Here is a 21606-nt window from a genome sequence, read left to right as displayed (position 1 = left end):
AACTCCTCTCTTTTGTTGCACTGAGTACATTGTTAACCATACTATACCTGAGTGGTTATTCTCAAACAAGCATGATTCTTCCACATCCCTGTAAAAACCTTCTATGGCCCTTGCATAAGTCTGTGACCCAGCCCATTCAGGTCCTTGCCTCCTTCTCTACCTCATCTCCTTCAGGGACTCAAGATTCCTTCTTGCTAAAGGACTTACTCTTCTCACATAGGTTTTTACTTGGGCGCTCATACCCCTGCATGTTGCTTTTCTTTGCTTAGAGAAAGCCCAGTGCCTAACTATCCTGTCACTCTCCTCTCCTACAGATCTGGTGAGTTCTATTAATCTTTTAAAATAACAGTAACCAGGACAAGGGGGTTCTGGCCAAGATGGAGGCATAGGTGGAAACACTTTGCTTCCTCGTACAACCAAAATAAGGATAACAGCCAATCTAAAAGCAATAAACAAGCAAAAGTGCCAGAAAATCAAACTGCATGGAACTCCAACAGCCAATGAGTTCACCCAGACCTGTAGGAAGGTTGGAGATGGGAGACGACCCCTGAGGGGAAAGGACACATGGCAAGGCATTGGACTATGCGGGCAAGGCATGGCTGGCTGAACAGAAAACTAAAGACTCAAAGCTAGCTGTAAACTATTACAGGGGTTGCCATGGCAGGAGAAACTCCCAGTCTCACACGAGAGAGTTTGTTGGAAAGTAGGGCCAGAATGGAGCGAGTGGCATTGTTCCCTGTCAGAGACCCTTCCCCCAGAGACATTGCCACATCAGCAGCAAAGAGGGTAGCCCTGCGCTGGCAATAACCTAAGGCCCTGCCCTTTTACAACATATAGGGGTGTCGAAACAAAGAAACATGGCCCAAATGAAAGAATAGATCAAAACTCCAGAAAAAGAGCTAAGCAATGCAGAGATAGCCAACCAATGGGATGCAAAGTTCAAAACACTGGTAATCAGGATGTTCACAGAACTAATTCAGCTCAATCACAAAGTGAAGGAAGAAAGGAAGGCTACCCAAAGTGAAATAAAGCAAAACATACAGGGAACCAACAGTAATGGGAAGGAAACTGGCACTCAAATAAATGGTTTGGAACAAAAGGAAGAAATAAGCATCCAACCTTAACAGAATGAAGAAACAATTCAAAAAAATGAGAAGAGGCTTAGTAACTTCTAGGACAACTTTAGGTGCTCTCAGAGCAGAATCATAGGGGTGCCAGAAGGAAAAGAGCAAGAGCAAGAAGTTGAAAACTTATTTGACCAAATAGTAAAGGAAAACTTCCCCAATCTAGCAAAGGACAGAGTTCCAGGAAGTCCAGGAAGCCCAGAGAATCCTGAAGAAATTCGACCCAAGGAGGAACACACCAAGGCACATCATCATTAAGTTACCCAAGATTAAAGATAAAGACAGAATCTTAAAACCAGCAAGAGGAGAGGAGTGATTACTTACAAAGGACTTCCCCATAAGACTGTAAGATGGTTTCTCAGAAGAAACCCTACAGTCAGGAATGGACTGAAAAGAAGTATTTGAAGTCATGAAATGCAAGGACCTATATTCAGGATTACTCTATCCTGCAAAGCCCTCATTTAGAATGGAAGGCAGATGAAGTGTCTCCCAGATAAGGTAAAGTTAAAGGAGTTCATCATTACCAAGCCTTTATTAAATGAAAGGTTAAAAGGACTTCTATAAGAAATAGAAGATCAAAAACCTGAACAGCAAAACGACACGCTCACAACTATCAAACTCAACCTAAAAAGCAAAAACACCTGCAAAAAAACAGAAACTAAGGAAACAACCAGAACAGGAACAGAACCAGAGAAACGGAGATCACATAGAGGGTTTTCAGTGGGGTGGGGGAGAAGAAGAATGGAAGGGGAAAAGTACAGGGAATAGAAGCATAATCGACAGCCATAAAATAGACAAGGAGCGGTTAAGAATAGTGTAGGAAACAGAGAAGTCAAAGAACTTACATGTACAACACATGGATATGAACTAAGTGGGCAGGGGTTGGGGGAATGCTGGAGAGTTGGGGGGTGAAGGGCAGAGGAGATATAAAGGGGAGGGAAAACTGGGAAAACTGTAATAGCATAACCAATAAAATAGACTTAAAAATATTACTCATTAAAAATAAAGCAAAAGTAACCAAATATTTAACATAGAGAATATAGTGATCCTGGCAAAAATAATGAGAGCCTGAACTAAGGCCGTGACCATGAGGGTACAGATTTGATATATTAAATCTATATTTAGGAGATAGTGTTAACAAACTTTGCTAATCTTCAGGTGCAGAGGAAATATTAAGTGAAGAGACTAAAAATATGGAGAGTTTTAAATTGATTGGAAATTGTTAGGGGCTTAAATTAGTTATTATAATAGTTTCAGAAATAGCCAGTATCTATTAAGCTTTATCATGTGCAAAGATACATTAGGCACTTTGCATTCATTATTTCATTTATTCCTCATAATAGCCTTCTAAAATAAATGCTATTTTTAACCCTATCTACAGATGATGAAATAGGGCCATATGGAAGTCTTTTGGAAACATAATCTTGGTACCTTCTATATATACCTAGAAGTATAAATATAATTAGGCCTGGAGCCATAGAACTGCATAGATTTTTATATTAATTAGAAAATATGTATACTGATGATTAAAATAATAGTTAATTTGAATGGCTTTAGATAGCATACATTTAAATTGCCATTGCAATAAACCTTACAGCTCCCCATTGTCTTATACCTGCTCAGCTCAGATTATCTTTCTGTCCTCCATTTACAGGGTAGGGCAACAGTAGATTTATAGTTGTGAGGTCTGGAAACAGTTTATTTTTGTATTATTGTTTATTAATTTTATTTTTCATAGGAACAACTGTAAACCTACTTTTGCCCACCCTGTATAATGAGTTTGATTTCTTTATTCAAGGCTTTAAATTCTCCTTCAAAAAATGTAAAAGATTTTTGCCTTAAAAAGGACAGTGAACACCTTGACATTTTGCGGTAGAGTGGTATACATAATGCAACATTGTACAAAGAGAATCAGGCAGGTGTGTACAGAGCAGCTGGAGAAGGGACAGCTAAACAGTTGTGGGTGCAGACTAGGTATGTGTGTGTATGTGTGAGGTGCAGCTGTGGGAAAGGGCTGGGAGGGACCGCCTGAGCATTGCTGAGGGAAAACTGATGTGACTTGGTGACTTAGGAGAAGGAAAGGGTGCTTCAACAGTTTTCATACAAGGATTTTGTCAGATATTCTAAAGTCTAAATGTAGAGCTTGTTTGGAATGAAGATGAATTTTGTTTTAGATCTCTCCTTTGGGCAAGCCTTTTTTTCCCCAGGTGAAAAAGAGGGAAAAGGGGTCTGTCTAATAATGCAAACATTTCTTTTATACCACAGAGTAACATCAGGCTCTTATTGCTTTAGGTGGTCTTTTGGGATTTATGTGATTTTGTGAGCTGTGTTTTTTTTTTATCTTTTTTGAGTAAGAGTAAATTAATAAAGGAGTTTTTTAGTATGTTCTGATAGAGAAGAAAAAGACTGATTTTCAAAAATCCATTAGTCATACAAAGATTGTATCATACAAATAGTTGTGAGCACTTCTGAGAACTGGCTAGTGTGACTTGTATGTCACACTTGTATAACCCAGACAGTGTAACTTGAATTTGAAAAAATTGAACAAGGGATCAATAGTCTTGAGCCAAAATCATACAAGCAAAGAAAAAGCAAACAGTTGTTCAGAATTATGAGGTAAGCCTAGGTTTTGAGCCAGGAAGTGATTCAATAATTGACCTAGGAACATTGGCCCAAGCCATAAGGAACACAGCTCCTACCCAAGCAGGGTCCACACTCAAATGGATAGTCTGGCCCTGCTGTGCACAGTCAGCACTGTATGGTAACTGTTGACCACAGCAGGGAATTAATTTGGTTTTCACTTGTTCAATTTTAACTTTGTAAAAGCCTTCTTAATTTGGAATATTTAAAATACCTTTTTTTAGTACAGTAAATTTAATTCCCTTTTTTTACATATGGTAAGATACAGTCGTTTTGGTGTAAAATTCTTGGAGTTTTGATAGTGCATTCCGTTGTATAAGACTTCACCCCCATCAAGATACAGACCAGTTCTAGCACTACCAACAATTCCCCCCCACCCCATTTTTCCTAGGCTGTCTATGTACAATCAGTGCTACACCCCACTCCCAGCTCCTCAAAACCACTGAGTTGACTTCTATTCCTATAATTTTTTAAAATTTTTATTTAGTTATTTTTCAAGTACAGTTTTTTTGTCTATTTCTCCCATCCCAGCCCCCCTGCCCCGTCTCCCCACCTCCTTCCCATTCCCCCCCACAAGTCTTCATCCCTGTGTCTTTCATACTTGTTCCTCAAAATCCCTCCCCATTTTTCCCCTTAAATTCCCTTCCCTCTCCCCTCTGGTTGCTGCCCACTTGTTCTCTATTTCAGTGTCTTTGTTTTTATTCTGTTTGCTTGTTTGTTTTGTTGTTTAGCTTCCTGTTAAAGGTGAGATCATATGGTATTTGTCTTTTCCAGACTGTCAGTAAGTGGAATCATTATGTATCTTTTGGAGTCTGGCTTCCTTCACTTATGATACTTAATATGGAAATGTTTTGAAGTCTAGTAACAAGAATGATAGTAATAAAAAAATCTAGTACCCCAGTATGTTGAGAACCTATTGACCATGGTATATTTGGAACTACGAAAGCTGAATATTTAGAAGAATTAATCACTAAAACTATGTAATTGAACTTTTTAAAATACAGTTTTTAAATTTCTTTACTGCTATATCAGTGCTGTGCCTGATATAATTTAGTCTGGAAAAGAGGGAACTTTTTTTTTTTAAGTGAAAGTTGACTTTAACTTAGAAAATTTATTTTGAAAGCAGTTTCTATCATAATGTTTGGCTGCTAGCCCTTAAAAATACTGTTTTCTAATGTTAATTCTGTGGCTTCTTTCTCCAAAATGTCTTGTAATGAAACTGAAAAATTGTGCAAAGACATGTTTGTTTACAGAAATGAGTGTAAGGCACAAAAGTGCTCCTTAGGGCAAAAGGCAATGGGCAAAAACTAAGGAACATTTTCATAAGGAGTAAGTCAGATATATAAGATTATCAGGACTACCCAGGAAGTGATAGTGAATGCCCAGCAGGCTTTAAGAGACAGGAAACATTTAGCATATCAGCAAAAGCATATAAACAATTTTAAGGCTGGAAATTATTACCATGGGGAAAAGCAGCAATTAGAAGATTTTTTAAGTTTTTGAATTGTTCCCCTGTGCCTGTGTAACGCAATATAAAAGATAATTTATAGAATGAAAAAGATTGTATCTAAAAATTTTTTTTAATTCTTAAAAAGAAGACCATTAAAGAATGTAAAATTATACTGGTAGACATTTAAAAAATTGAATAAAAAAAGAATCCACTCATCATCAAGTGTGAATTAAAGAAAGTATTGGCAGCATATATGGTACAGGTTAGTGGTTAAGAACTTAAGTACTACACTGGACTGCTTCTTCAAATTTTGGCTCTGCCATTTTCTAAATGTGTGACCTTGGATAAATTAGTTAACCTTTGCTTAGTTTTCTCATCTGGAGAATGGCTTTTAAATAGGATTGTTATATTATTAATACATAAAAAGCTTAGAACACACCTGCAAAATAATGTGTTAGCTATTATTAATGTATTCTAAATTCTCCTAAAGAAAATCTTTCCAAAGTTGTGTAGGTGATTATCAGAAACCAAAGGAAAAATCATGGTATAAAAAGTCCATAGGATTAAAAGCATTACACAAAGTACTTACTTAATAATTCTGAAGTCGTTTTTTCGAAGGAAAAAAAATGGAACTAATCTTTTCCTCTTGATTTTTACTTTTTAGAGTGGTGAAACCAGAACAATATCTCACTTTCATTATACTACCTGGCCAGATTTTGGAGTCCCTGAATCACCAGCTTCATTTCTCAATTTCTTATTTAAAGTGAGAGAATCTGGCTCCTTGAATCCTGAACATGGGCCTGCAGTGATCCACTGTAGTGCAGGCATTGGACGGTCAGGCACCTTTGCTCTAGTTGATACCTGTCTTGTTCTGGTAAGTGCTCCTTATGAGCTAATTTTAGGCTTGTTTACTTTTGTGTTGTTTCCACTGATAGGAGTAAGCTAATGTCAGTACCTAGAACTATGGTTTTCAAACTTAAATTTCTTCCCTTTTTTAGGAAAAACCTGAACATTTCATTTATACTCCTTCAGTAGCACTTGTGGGGTGTAAGAATAGCTGAGTCTTATCACATCTACTGTATTACTTTACTACTCGGCCTATAGATAGTCTACTTCATTCATAAAGTAGGTTGCTACATTAAACTGAACTTTGATATGTTTAAAACTCCAGTGTTTATTCTGCTAATGGTGAATATTAAAACTGAATCATGTGTGTGCCTGTTCCCAAACATAATTTCAACAACTTTTTCTTTTTCAGTCGAGGGGAGAATCTGGTGGTTATAACACCAGATCAATAGTCCAGTGCTGGTGCAGTGTCTCAACAGTGTCATTGTGGATCTAGGGTCTTTCTGTCTTTCTTCTTCACCATCTCCAGAAGGCTGCTATACAGAGACATGAAGGCAGAAGGGCACTGGGCAAAAAGTTTTACTCCTTCAAAGAAGAGCAGTTCTTCTTTATGTTAAGCCAGAGTGGTCATAAATTCTTCCGTAGACCAAACACTGGCCACAGTGAATAAGGTGGTTGTGATTGGTTTGGAATCAATTATCAATCAGCTAAAGGACTAAAAGTCCTCCATCTACTACTTGAGTTGTGTGGGGAGGCAGGTGTCTGGGGATGGTGGTTTTGTATATAACTGACAGCTTCAGTGATAACTTATCCATGTTTTTTGAGGAAGAACATAGGACATAACAAAACTCCTTAGTACTTATCCTTTATTGCTTCTCTTTCCTGGATTCTAAAACAAAGGGCTTAAATAATTTATTTTCTGCCTTTCTTGCAGATGGAAAAAGGAGATGATATTAACATTAAACAACTGTTACTGAATATGAGAAAATATCGAATGGGACTTATTCAGACACCAGATCAACTCAGATTTTCATATATGACTATAATAGAAGGAGCAAAGTTTATAAAGGGAGATTCAAATATACAGGTAAACTTTTTCAGGGGAAAAAATTAATACCTGTGTAATAACTATGACTAGCATCAAATAAATGCATTTCATTTAAGCACTTATATTTTTCCTTCCTTCCAAAAAGCATATTTACATTAAGGTGGTAAATCTAGCTGGCCATCTTAATTTTATAAAATTAAACTCACTACCTCATACATACCTCAGCTCATGAAATCCTGTCTGTTACTCAAAAGCTCTATGGGAACAAGATTACATTAAAGAAAATAAAATTTTCGTGTAAGGAGGGTTTAAGCATTTGATCATTAACCTGAAAATATAGGTGCTTTTACCCATTGAAAACTTGACCTAGGATTATAGAGTACTTAGTTTATATAATAGATATTTTATTTTATAATAATGAGCAACTTGAGTACTTATGACAGATATAATAAAATTCCAGTAGAATGTTATACTTTCTTCGGTTTGTGGTTTCTCATGAAAATATTCTTACTCCACATTTGCAAAAGCAAGTTCAATGACCGATTATCAGAAGCCATGTTATGTACTAACATAAAATGTAAAATAGAAACAACAAAGTAACAACAGACCCACATTTCTTGTCTGGTCTGATCACATAGTGATCAGACATAAGTTGATGGAATCTCTTTCTTTATATTTCTTTTATATGAATATATTTATCAGCTCTTTAATTTCTGCAATTCTAGCTAAAACAATATTATGAATAAGCTTTTAAGTTTCATTGAAAACTTTTTTTTTTTAAATTTTATTTAGTTACTTTTCAAGTACATTTTTTTTCTCTTCCCCCCCCCCCCCCGCCCGGTCTCCCCCCTCCCTCCCATTCCCCCCCCCCCCCAGTCCTCATCTCTGTGTCTTTCATACTTGTTCCTCAAAATCCCTCCCCCTTTTTCCCCTTAAGTTCCCTTCCCTCTCCCCTCTGGTCGCTGCCCACTTGTTCTCTATTGAAAACTTTTTTGAATCTCTTAATAGCTTAAAATTTTTTTTATTGAAAAGAAACATTAGGTTACTAAATGCCATCAGTTTGTAAAATAGCCAGTATGTAAGATTAAGCCCTACAAAACATGAGGCCCTATTTCAGAAGTCAGACTTTTGGAACATCAGGTTTGCTTGGCATTGAACAGTGAGTTGGAAAAGTTATCTGAAATGTTTTAAGATTAAGAAAATGTCTCTGTGTTTTTACCTCAGTGCACATTTATTTACCAATTTAAATCTGGAATTTTTAAAAAGTTAACTAGTTAGACCAAACTCGTCCACCCACTTTTTTAGTTTCCCCTATTGCCACTCATTGCTTGTTTCCTGGTTGTTCTTACAGACTGAATAATTGTAGGGAAAGTGTACTATCCTTTGGATAGTATTCCTCCCTGCCAGTTTAAATTTTTTTCAACTTTTTTTTTCTTAGTTTTAGAATGTATAGATATATACTTACTTTGAAGATCTTTTGAACTACAGAAATGAATTTTATGGACACTTTTTTTGTGGTCTTCATTATTGTGATGATGCAGGTTGTGGCTAGGGAGAATTTTTTCTGTCCCAGTTTATCTGATATGCCATAGCCATCAGACTATCAATTTGGCATCATTAGCACCCCATTCAAACCCAAGGCATTCTTTGCCCCCATTCCAGAAAAGACATTGGAAATGTCACTGTATTTTTCAGATGCTGGTAATCATTGTTACACATTTGTTACCAGTCATATTTCCCATTCGGAAGGGTCAGTTTCCATAGAAATTATTTGAGCAAGACACTAATAATTTGTGAGGTGCTGTTAAGTTTTTTTGTTATAAAAATGATTAGTGAGTACATATTGGATATAAAATAATTAAGAGTATGGAAGTACATCATGAAGTAGAAGTCCTTGTTAACTCACTCACCCACCCAAAATTTATAACAGTTTTTATATGTATGTATTCTTCCAGGAATATGTATTTATGTATATGGGCTTGGGGTTTTTTTTACATAGTTTTTTTATGTCCTAGAACTCCACTATCCAACAATATATCATTAACTACATGTGCTATTGAGTGTAGGTTTCTCTGCCATCTGAAAATGGAACATTCCTGTGAAACTTTTGGTAAGCTTAAATGGCACAGAGCAATGAAGCAGTTACTATTATTTTACATGGAAACATTTTTGTGCATTCTCAGACTCAAAAAATAGCCTACCAAGCCATACCAAATAATACATAAAACCTACCCTGGCTGGTACAGGTCAGTAGAGTGAGTGCCAGCCTATGAACTATAGGGTCACCTGTTCAATTTTCTGGTTAGAGCAAATGCCTGGGTTTCAAGCCAGGTCCCCAGTGGAGGGCACATGAGAGGCAACCACACATTGATGGTTCTCTCCCTGTCTTTCTCCCTCCCTTCTCCTCTCTCTAAAAATAAGTATATAAAATCTTTTAAAAAATAATAATGTAAGACCTAAAACAACACTAATGTATACAGGGGTATGCAAAAGTAGGTTTAAAGTGAGTACATGAAAGTTTATTCTTATATTAGTAGTGAAGACTGGCAATTTGAGCATTTGCGAGATTGCACCTAAGTACACTGTGCCATTGTGACATTCTCCTGAATTAATAAAGGTATTGTAATAATCATAACCTGCTTGTCTTTTTCTGTGCAAACAACTGTAAACCTACTTTTGCCCATCCCTGGAGTAAAAGTGGTGCCACTGTCACTGCTCAGGATGTATGCTGCCTCTGTAACAGCTCGCTGCAAAACAGTCACTGAATGCTATTTTCACAGAAGTGAAAAGTCCTCCAGATTTCTTTCCATTAGTGAACACTGATTGATATAGGTCTTTTTGTATAAGCAAAGCAGTGTCATGTGAACTTTTGAAAAATGGTATATCTGTACTTGAAATATGGCTAGTCTGAATCAAAATCTGCTTAAAATGTAAAATATGCGCCAAATTTTAAAGATTATGTACAAGGAGGAAGTGTAAAATGTTTCAATAACTTAGATGCTTAGATGGCAATATTTTAAAATATTCAGTTAAATAAAACATTGTTAAAATTTATCTTTTAAAAAATGGGTAAGATTTTAAAATTATATATGTGGCCTATATTATATTTCATTGGACAGTGCTATACTATAGAACCTTAGCTTAGAATGGATATCTAAGAGATATAATGTTCCCTGAAATCTTAAATCATAAAACTTTACTGTTACAAAGATGTAAAGTTACTTTTTATATATAGATGCCCCGAACTGAATAATATAACTTTACCCATAAAAGTATTTTCTTTTCTGGGTAATGATATCATCAGAATGGTATCATCAGAAATGATAACCGATTTATGAAATTCTTATTTCTCTCCATACACCTAACTCCTCTTCGCCTCTAGGTTTTGGGAAAACTTAATACTTTATAAGAAGAAAGAAGGAAGCTTCTTTCTAATGTGAGCACAATAGTAGTGAGGGTGGAGAATACTCCAGAACCTGTGTATCTCCCTCTGGAGAATGGTCTGTTCAGTAGCACCCAACCCATGTAATTCTTTGTCTCTGGTACTTTCTCCTAAAAGGAGACAGCTGTCTTCACCTTCAGTCTTTATTTAGATTTATATGATGCAAGTGATATTTTCATTACTGGATACAATTTTAAGTGAAGATATCTGGCACATGTGGATATAAAGTATTCATTTACAGAAGTCTTCAATGACCTTGACCTACCTAGATAAATATAGATAACTTCTAGTGGTCTCTTATAAAGATAGCATTTACCTTACACCTTTCTTGGTACATGGTCAGATGTAAATACACAATATAGTTGCTGGTATTACCATATATTTATTAGTACACTTGCAGTATCAGTGATGACACTAAACCTCTCAAAGTAACTAATCCAGTTTGGCAATTCAGAGTTGGTATTGAAGATCTCTGGCTGGTAATTCATTACTACTAATAAAGTATTTAGTAAATGATACACTTTTAACACATTATGGTGGGTTTTAAGTTTAATTACATGATTTTACTGCTCCTTTGAGGAGCTTTCTTCAGTGAGAAATGGGTGGGGTTGCAGGCAATGTGTTCAGGCATAGTGTCAAAAACAATGTTGTTTTCACTAAAGTAACTTCAGGGAGTGAGCATTGCATTAGTTCCAGAAAAGTAAGTTTCATTGTTACATTTCTCCGGAAAAATCATTAAAATTGTGAGAAAATAACTGTAGAGTTTTTTAATCATTAGATTCAAGACTCCATGTTTCCATGATAGGATCTTTAAAGATAGTCATCCTATCTATGGCAAGTCATTTTGCACCCGTTACAAATAATCAAAACCATTGGCTCCCCCTGCCACATCTTCTGCTACTCTTGTTATTGTCAGGGAGATGGATGGTTATCTTCCCAGCCCTAGAAAGACTTGAAAGCCAGTGCTCAGTGCTCCCCTGTGTCAATGTTATATTTGCCTTCTCCCTTTCTGGCCTGTACTTTATCACTGCCCTTGTCTTCCAGAAACCCAGGTACGCTCTGTACCTTTTCTTTTTCATCCTCTCTAGGAATAGTGTCAGTAAGGGCAAAGGAAACTGAGGTTTGCCAGACATGATGCTGGGCCCTTTCACATGTCATCTTATTAATCACAACAGGCTTCTGGGATAGGTGATGACATTAGCATTTCATGGATGAAGAAAATGTAATTTCTTATTGTCATGGTCTAAATGAAGTCTTTGCATGCTAGAGGAGTTTTCCCTAACCTGGTGTTGGGCTAGCTACATGGAGCTCCTAGTATGCCTAGTAGGGACAACCAAATTTAAGTCCTTTTGCATCATGGGGAGGTTTTGCATTAGATTAGACAATGGCAAGGAGATACTAGATCACTTCTTCCAGTGTTACATACCTGTGGATTAGGAGTCCAGCAAAATCTGACTTTGGCTAAAATCTTTTCACTATGACTAGTATTTTAATTAGGTCCTATTTCAATCATCTGTTAGCATTACAAGGCTTTCTTAAGTTGACAATAGAATTTGAATTCGTAAATTGCTTTAATATGAGGGAAAACCAAAATTTGAGTGCTTGCATTTGTTTTTTATCTTTCTTACCTAGAAACAGTGGAAAGAACTTTCTAAAGAAGACTTATGTCCTGCTTTTGATCAATCACCAACCAAAATAATGACTGAAAAATACAACGGGAACAGGATAGGATTAGAAGAAGAAAAACTGACAGGTGACAGATATACAGGACTCTCCTCCAGAATGCAAGATACTGTGGAGGAGAACAGTGAGAGGTAAGAATAACATGCTTGTAAAGAAGAGACTCTTTTCAGAAGGTCAATAAATGTGAACTGACATAGATGCTTTGTTTTTTGAACTAATATTACCATTTATTAACTACCTGAGAGTATTTCAATAGCATATGATGACATCATTGATGTCAAAGAGCTTTCAGTTCTAATAAGAAGCCAGTACTTACAGATAGACACCCATCGGAAATGGTGTAACAAAATATTAATCAAGTACAAAAGTTAATATATAGTATAATTAGATGCTAAAATACATAGCATGATATAAAAAATAAATGGTATGAATACCTGTTGTTTGTACAATTATGTAGTGTTTGTACTATAGTTATACTGTGATTGGTAATATGACTTCTATAAAATTATAAAATATTTAATTGAATATAAAAACTTAATTCCATTATTGGAAAAAGAAAAAGTTTTTTAAAATCACATAAATTCCCTTTTTTGAGTTTTGAATCCATAGTAATGTGTAAACTATTTAAATTTTTAAATTAAAAATTATATATATTTCTAAAGCTGTAATTAACCCACATGCATTAGGAAGCTGTCCTGTTATCCTGAGGTACAAGTCACTTGGAAAGTAAATGAGCTCTTTTTCTTACTCTCTTTGGTATCTCTGAATGATAGCTACTCTTCTTTGTGTCAAATAGGCTTTTATTGTGGAAAATCTTATGTTGTGGTTATATTTGTTATGTTGGGATCTTGGGGTGTGAAAATAGGAGACCGTGAAAATTAAGGTCTCCTATACATATGGCTTCACTTCTGTATCTCCTCAATGTAAAAATTACCTGACAATTTATAAAAGCTAACAATACATAGTATATGTGTTATATATTATATTGAAGTTTATTATGACTTAACAACACTGCTTATTTATGGCTTTAGAGGTTTTAGACTACAAGGTAAACCACAAAGTTGTTTATTTTTTCCTTTCACCTTAAATATACTTTTGTATCAAGAAATATTGTTTTAAACTATCTTATCTTTTTTGGTACTAAGATTCTCAGATCCTTGATGTTGGTGTAGTTTTGGCTAGTATTCTTTGCAGAATTAAATGGAATACAGTATTGATAATAGAGTAGGTACCCTTAGCACTTAACAGATGTTGATTTTTAATCTTTAAGGACACAGCCCAGCCATATTAACAGTTGCAACAAGGCAAAGCACTCATCCAAGTTTGGCAGTACAGAGCAGATCAGTAAAACCACTCAAGAGTTAGAGAGTGATTGCAAAAGGGAGCTCTCTGGAGTAGGGCGGGTAAAGAGCATTCACATGTGTTGTTTCCTTTCTTTTGGGACGATGAGACCGAGCGTATTTGAAAGCAGAGGGTTGGGTGACCATAGGAAAGTAAGGATTGTGAGTCCAGATAGCTAAATAAGGGAGCAAGTGTATAGAAAAAGTAAAACAACATAAAATAAATATTACTCATAAAAATGTTATTGTTCAGTCCTAATAAATTTTAACATTGATCTATAGCTTTGTATTAGAGATGCTAATAAATCAAAATCTTATTGAAAGGATTTCAGTTTGAAAGGAATAGAACGCAGTACTTCATTTGTTCATTTTCATTGTTAAATATCCTTGAAATCAGTGTTTTTTTTAATATGGGAGGTCACATTCTCATAGTCATGAAATCAACTTTTTAAATAATAGAATAAAATGTAATCAGAGTTATATTTGAAATCAGAGTTAAATTACAGAATAAAAGAGGTCAGTATCATAAATAGTAACGGTTTCAACATTTTTAAACATGTACATGTTATGTGTAAATTCTATACATTTATATAGTGTACCAATCTTTTTCATTTTTAGATCATTTATTTTTCAAGTGTATACCGCAGTGATTAGACATTACATAGCTTAGAAGTGATTTTGATAAATCTAATACCCATCTGACACTATACATACTCGTTAGAATTTTATTGTCTATCTTTCCTATGTTGCCTTTTACATCACCATGAAATGTTTTCTTTATTAAATATTTTACTGTTCTTTTACAATTGTCCCACTTTTTCTCCCTTTGACCTCCTCTGTCCAGCCCACCCCCCAGAGTCATTCCCAACCCTGTTGTTCCTTGACTCTTATCTTCCCCTTCTTTCCAACCTTATCCCCCATCTGCCCCGCCCTGCTCTCCTCTGGTCGCTATCAGTCTTTTCCTTGTTTCCATACTTCTGGTTCTATCTTGCTCATTTGTTGGTTTGTGTTGTTCATTAGGTTACTTTTTTTTTTTTAATTTATCTTTAGCGAGGAAGGGAAGGAGAGAAGGAGAGCAATATCAATGTATGGTTGCCTCTTGTGAGTCCCCTACTGGGAACTGGCCTGCAACCCAGGCATGTGCCAACTGGGAATCGAACCGTGATCGTGTGGTTCTCAGGCTGGCACTCAATCCACTGAGCTACACCAGCCAGGGCCTCATTAGGTTTCTTTTATAGGTAAGATCATACAGTATTTGTCTTTCACCCACTGGCTTATTTCACTTAGCATTATATTCTCCAGTTCCAACCATGCTGTCATGAAAGATCGTTTCTTCATCCTTTCTGCTGTGAAGTATTCCATTGTCTAAATGTACCATAGTTTTTTTTATCTACTCATTTACTGATGGGCACTTAGATTGTTTCCATCACTTGCCTATTATAAATAACTGCTTTGATCATTGGGGTGCATACGTTGTTTGGATTGGTGTTTCAGGGTTCTTAGGATATAATTTTAACAGTAAATTGCCGGGTCAAAAGGCAGTTCCATTTGTCGTTTTCTGAGGAAATTCCATTCTGTTTTCCACAGTGGCTGCACCAGTCTGTAGTCCCACCAACAGTGCACTAGGGTTCCCTTTTCTCCATATCCTCACCAGAACTTGTTGGTTATTGATTTATTAATCATGACCATTCTGACTAGTGTGAAGTGATAGCTCATTATGGTTTAATTTGCATCTCTCTAATGGCTAGTGATGTTGGGTCATTTCGTATGTCTATGGGCGTTCTATATGTCCATCTTGGAGAAGTGTCTATTCATGTCCTTTGCCCATTTTTTTAAAGGAATGCTCTTTTTACTTTTAGAGAGAGGGGCAGTGAGGGAGAAAGAGAGGGAGAGAAATGCCAATACGTGGTTGCCTCTCATGCATCCCCCACTGGGTATCTGGCCTACAACCCAGGCATGTGCCCTGACTGGGAATTGAACCAGCTATACCTTGGTTCACAGGCTGGCACCCCACTGAGCCACACCAGCCAGGGACTTTGCCTATTTTAAATTGGATTGTGTGTCTTCCTGGTGTTGAGTCATATGAGTTATTTATATATTTTGAAGATCAAACAAACCCTTATCCAAGGTATCATTGGCAAATATGTTTCCCTGTACAGTCAGTTCTGTTTCATTTTGATAATGGTTTCTTTGTCCTTGCAGAAGCTTTTAAATTTGATATAGTCCCATTTGTTTATTTTCCTTTATTTCCCTTGCCCTGGGAGATATAGCAGCAAAAATATTGCTGCGTGAGATATCTGAAATTTTATTGCCTATGTTTTCCTATAGGGTTTTTATGGTATCACAATTTATATTTAAGTATTTTGTCCATCTTGAGTTTATTTTGGAGCATGGCATGAGTTAGTGGTCAAGTTTCATTTTTTGCATGTACTTAGTTCTCTGGATCATTTATTAAAGAGGCTATTTTTACTCCATTTTATGCTCCTGCACCCTTTGTCAAATATTAACCATATAGACATGAGTTTATTTCTGGCTCCTCTATTCTGTTCCATTGATCTATGTCTCATTCTTATGCAGTTCCAGACAGTTTTGATTACAGTGGCCTTGTAGTATAGTTTGACATCAGGTATAATGATCCCTGTTACTCTGTTCTTCTTTCTCAAGATTGCTGAGGATCTTCGTGGGGCAGGGGGGAAGGTCTGTTCCATATAAATTTTTGAAATGTTTGTTTTATATCTGTGAAATATGCCATTGGTATTGTAATAGGGATTGTGTTGAATCTATAGATTGCTGTGGGTAGTATGGACATTGTAATGATATGAAATCTTCCAATCCTTGGACATGGTATATGGTTCCATTTATTTGTGTCTTTCTTAATATCTTTCTTCAGTGTTGTATAGTTTGCCAAGTACATGTCTTTTATTTTCATGGTTGAGTTCATTCCTAGGTACTTTATTTTTCTTGTTGTTATCTATAGCAAATGGGATTTTTCCCCTAGTTTTTCTTTTTGATATTTGACTATTGGTATACAAAAATGCCCTCAATTTCTTTTTTTAATATATTTTATTGATTATGCTATTACAGTTGTCACATTTCTCCCCCTTTATTCCTCTTTGCCCTGCACACCCCCTTCCACCCATATTACCCCACTTTAGTTCATGTCCTTGGGTCTTACATACAAGTTCTTTGGCTTCTCCATTTCCTATACTATTCATAACCTCCCTGTCTGTTTTCTACCTATCATTGATGCTACTTATTCTCTGTATATCTCCCCCACTCTTCCCTTTCCACTCCCTAGTGATAACCCTCCATGTGATCTCCATTTCTGTGATTCTGTTTCTGTTCTAGTTATTTGTTTAGTTTGTTTTGTTTTGTTTGTTTGTTTGTTTGTTTGTAGGTTCAGTTGTTAATAGCTGTGAGTTTGCTGTCATTTTACTGTTCGTATTTTGGACCATGTTTCTTTTCATAGGTAAGTAAGTGCCTTTAACATTTCATATAATAAAGGCTGGGTGATGATTAACTCCTTTAACTTGACCTTATCTGGGAAGCACTTTATCTGCCCTTTCATTCTAAATGAGAGCTTTGCTGGAGAGAGTAATCTTGGATGTAGGTCCTTGCCTTTCATGACTTGGAATACTTCTTTCCAGCCCCTTCTTGCCTGCAGGGTTTCTTTTGAGAAATCAACTGATAGTCTAATGGGAACTCCTTTGAAGGTAACTGTTTCTTTTTCTCTTGCTGTTTTTAAGATTCTCTCCTTATCTTTAATGTTAGCTAATGTAATTATAATGTGTCTTGGTATATTCCTCCTTGGGTCCAGCTTCTTTGGGACTCTCTGAGCTTCCCGGACTTTCTAGAAGTCTCTTTCCTTCTCCAGATTGGGGAAGTTCTCCACTATTTGTTGAAGTAAGTTTTCAATGTCTTGCTCTTCCTCTTCTCCGTCTGGCACCCTTATGATTCGGATGTTGGAATGTTTAAAGATATCCTAGAGGTTCCTAAGCCTCTCCTCATTTTTTTAAATTCTTGTTTCTTCATTCTGTTCTGGTTGGATGTTTCTTCCTTCTGCTCCAAACCATTGATTTGAGTCCTGATTTCCTTCCCTTCACTGTTAGTTCCCTGTAGATTTTGCTTTATTTCACATAATGCAACCTTCATTGCAGTCTGGGTCTTTTTTATGCTGTTGAAAGTGTACCCAGTGGGTTCCTGGAGCATCCTGATAACCAGTGTTTTGAACTGTGCATCTGATAGGATGGCTTTCTCTTTCGTTGTTTAGTTGTATTTTTTCGTGGAGCTTTGAACTCTTCTTTCAATAGGGCCATTTTTTTTTGTCTTGGCGCACCTTTTATGAAGTAAGGATGGACCCTCAGGTGTTCAGCAGGGCGGGACAACCCACATCACTGCGTGTTGTGATCCTGTATGTGGGAGAGGAGTCTGAGAGGGAACAGTGCTGCTTTCTCTTCTCTCTGCCAGTTTTCAGTCACTTCCCCGGCTACCCACAATCAAATTGGTTCTTTCTAGTGCTGATTCCAGGTTGGGTTGGTTTATGTACATTCTAGGACCCTGTGGGTCTCTCCAGTGAACTGTCCTGAGTCTGGGAGTTTCTTCCACTGCCACCTCAAATCTCAGAGGTGTTTTAGTCAGAGGCTTTGAGGCTTTATTTCCCCGTGCTGGAACCCTGGGTTGTGTTGTCTGTCTTGCTCCCCAGTTGTTCCTCCCAGTTTATCTGCATGGGAATGTGGGACCACCTAGTCCGAAATCCTCCCCCTTGCTAGGTCCACCAGCTGCAGCCTTGCCTGTCTGGCCCTCTAGCTGCCACCTTGCCCCGAGTCCTCTCCACCCGGCTGCCCGCCTCAACCCCTCCTACTGGTCTGAAGTTTCTTCTTTAACTCCTTGGTTGTTGGACTTCCATACAGTTCAATTTTCTGTCAGTTCTGTTGTGTTTTTTTTTGTTTTTAAATTTACTGTTGTCCTTCTTTTGGTTGTGCAAGGAGGCACAGTGTGTTTACCTATACTTCCATCTTGGCCTGAAGTCTCCTGCCCTCAATCTCCGAATGTTGACTTTGTATCCTGCTATTTTGGTAAATTCACTTATTATGTCAAGTAATTTTTTTGATGGAGATTATAGGGTTTTCTCTGTGTTCTACCATTTTGTCTATAAATAATGGTAATTTTTACTTCCTCCTTTCCAATATGGATGCCTTTTCTTTCTTTTTCCTGTCTGATCATTGTGGCTAGAACTTCCAGTACTATGTTGAAGAGAAGTGGTGAAAGCAGACACCCTTGTTTCTGATCTTATGGGGAAAGCTTTTAGTTTTTGCCCATTGAGTATGATGTTGGCTGTAGGTTTCTCCTATATGGCCATTATTATGTTGAGGCCTTTATTATGCATCCTCTATTCCCACTTTGCTGAGAGTTTTGGTTGTGTTGTTTTTTTTTATATATCATAAATGGCTGCTGAACTTTATCAAATGCTTTTTCAGCATCTATTGGTACAGTCATGTGATACTGTCCTTCATTTTGTTTCTGTGATGTATTACATTTATTGATTTGTGATTATTGTACCATCCTTGCATCCCTGGAATAAATCCCACTTGATCATGGTTGATGGTCTTTTCAGTGTATTGGTAGATCAGGATTGCCCATACTATTTTGAACATTTCAGCATCTATGTTCAGCAGAGATATTGGCCTGACATTTTCTTTCTTTGCTGTGTCTTTACTTGGTTTTGCAATTCGGATAATATCAGCCTCTTAAAAAGAATTCGCCCGTCTTCTTTCTGCATGAATTTTTGGAATAGTTTGAAAAGAATAAGAGTTAGTTCTCCTTTAAATGTTTGGTAAAATTTGCCTCTAAAGCCATCAGCTACAGGGCTTTTGTATGCCAGGAGTTTTTTCATTACTGCTTCAATTTCACTAGTTGGTATTGGTCTACTCAGGTTTTCTGCTTCTTCTGGTTTAGTTTTTAAATATTGTATGTTTTTAGAAATTGACCATTTTGCCAAGATTGTCCAATTTCTTGGCATATAATTGTTCATAGTAATTTCCAGTTCTTTGTGTTTCTGTGGTATCAGTTGTAACTTTTCTTTCAATTCTGAATTTACTTATTGGGGTCCTCTCTTTTTTTGCCTTGATCAGTCTGGTTAAAGCTTTGTCAATTTAGTTCATCTTTTCAAGCGGTTAGTTCCTAGATTGATCCTTTCGGTTGACCTTTTTGACCTTTTAGTTTCTATGTCTTTTAATTCTGCTCTGATCTTAATTATTTCCTTCCTTCTACTTGCTCTGGGCATTGTTTGTTGTTATTCTTCCAAGTCTTGTAGATGTAGGGTTAATTTGAGATTTTTCTAACTCTTTTAGCTAGGTGGTATTGCTATGAATTTTCCTCAGAGCACTGCCTTTGCTGTGTCCCATAGGTTTGGGGCTGTTGTTTGTTCATTTTCATTTGTTTCCATACACTGTTTATTTTCGTCTTTGATGCATTGTAAATCCATGAATTATTTAATAGCATCTTACTAAGTCTCCAAGTATTTGAAGTTTTTGAGTTGTTTCCTTGAGGTTGGTTTCTAGTTTGAAGCCCTTATGATCTGAGAAGAGGCTTAATGTGATTTCAGTTTTCTTGAGTATGCTGAGGCTTGTTTTGTGTCCTGCCACGTGGTCTGTCTTTGAAAATGTTCCCTGTGTATTTGTAAAGAATGTATATTTTTCTTCTTTGGGGCTAAATGTTCTGTATATATAAATTAAGTCCATTTGATCTAGAGTGTTGTTCAGTGCACAATATCCTTGTTGATCCTCTGCTTGGAAGATCTATCCATTATTAACAATTGGGTATTAAAATCCCCTATGATGAGTGTGTTATTGTTGATATATTTCTTAAAATTCTCCAAGATTTTTGTTACATATTTAGGTATTCCTAGTTGGGTACATATACTGTATTTTGCCATGTGTAATGTGCAACTTTTGCCCACATATTAGAGGGAAAAAATAAGGATGCATGTCATACATGGATAGTTCTAATTCCATATTTATATAAATGTTTTTATTATTTATGTTTATGCATTAAACTTGTAATTCCAGAGACCAATAACAGTATATATGTACTCAAAAATAAATGCTAAAACTCCTTTATAATTCAGAACAGGTATTTAAATATAAATAAATAAAAACTTGAATTAAAGAATTAAAATGAAAGATTTTTTTTTCCTTAAAGTTTGGGTGCAAAAAAATATGAGTGCAAATTATACATAGGAGCACATTATGCATGGCAAAATACGGTATGTTTACAAAGGTTATGTCTTCCTAATGGACTACTCTAATGTATTATATAGTGACCTTCTTTGTCTCTTTTTATGACTTTTGTTTTGAAGTCTATTTTGTCTGATATACTACATTAACCAGCTTTTTGTCGTGTCCATTTGCTTGGAATTTTTTTTTCTATTCCTTCACTTTCAGTCTATGTAGATCTTTTGGTCTGAGGGGTCTCTTATAGACAGCATAGGTGCAGGACTGGTTATCCATTCAGTTAACCAGTGTCTTGATTGGAGCATTTAATCCATTTACATTTTAGGTTATTATTGATATGTGCTTATTCCTTTCCATTTTTTCCCTTTGTACCTGTGTTCTCTCACTCTCTTTTTCTTCATCTTTTTAAAGCAGTCCTTCTATCATCTTTTACAATGCTGTTTTGGTAGAGATGTATTCATTTAGCCTTCTTTTGTCAGGGAAACTCCTTATTTTGCCTTGCATTTTAAATAGGAGCCTTGCTGGGTAGAGTAGTCTTGTTTGTAGGGCTTTGCTTTTCATTACTTGGAATATTTAGTACCATTCCCTCTGGCTTGTAGTGTTTCTGCTGTGAAATTTGGTGGTATCTTCATTGAAACTTACTTGTTATCTTCTTATTTCTCCCTTGCTGCCTTTAAGATTTGTTTTTGTTTTTTTAATTTTGCTGTTTTAATTATGATATATCTTAGAGTGGGCCTTTTTGGGTTCATCTTGATTGAAACCCTCTGTGCTTCCTGGACTTGTGCTACTTTTTCCCTCACC

At 36.3% G+C, this 21606-nt stretch overlaps 1 protein-coding gene across 2 annotated transcripts in view; it reads left to right on the top strand.

Annotated features, from left to right (window-relative positions):
• The window catches only part of PTPN2 (protein tyrosine phosphatase non-receptor type 2), a 131542-nt gene that overhangs the window by 87081 nt on the left and 22855 nt on the right, over positions 1–21606 (top strand). For both annotated transcript variants that reach the window (XM_037127303.2, XM_037127301.2), the window contains exons 6-8: positions 5879–6088; positions 6995–7147; positions 12183–12364. In XM_037127303.2, the coding sequence (XP_036983198.2) occupies positions 5879–6088; positions 6995–7147; positions 12183–12364 (545 nt within the window). The remainder of the gene's footprint in view (positions 1–5878; positions 6089–6994; positions 7148–12182; positions 12365–21606) is intronic.

The sequence above is a fragment of the Artibeus jamaicensis genome, unplaced genomic scaffold (assembly GCF_021234435.1).
Source record: "Artibeus jamaicensis isolate MK-2021 breed Jamaican fruit bat unplaced genomic scaffold, CSHL_Jam_final contig_511, whole genome shotgun sequence".
NCBI classification, from domain to species: Eukaryota; Metazoa; Chordata; class Mammalia; order Chiroptera; family Phyllostomidae; genus Artibeus; species Artibeus jamaicensis.
The sequence above is the reverse complement of the archived record's forward strand: the minus strand, read 5'-3'. Positions and strand labels throughout refer to the sequence as shown.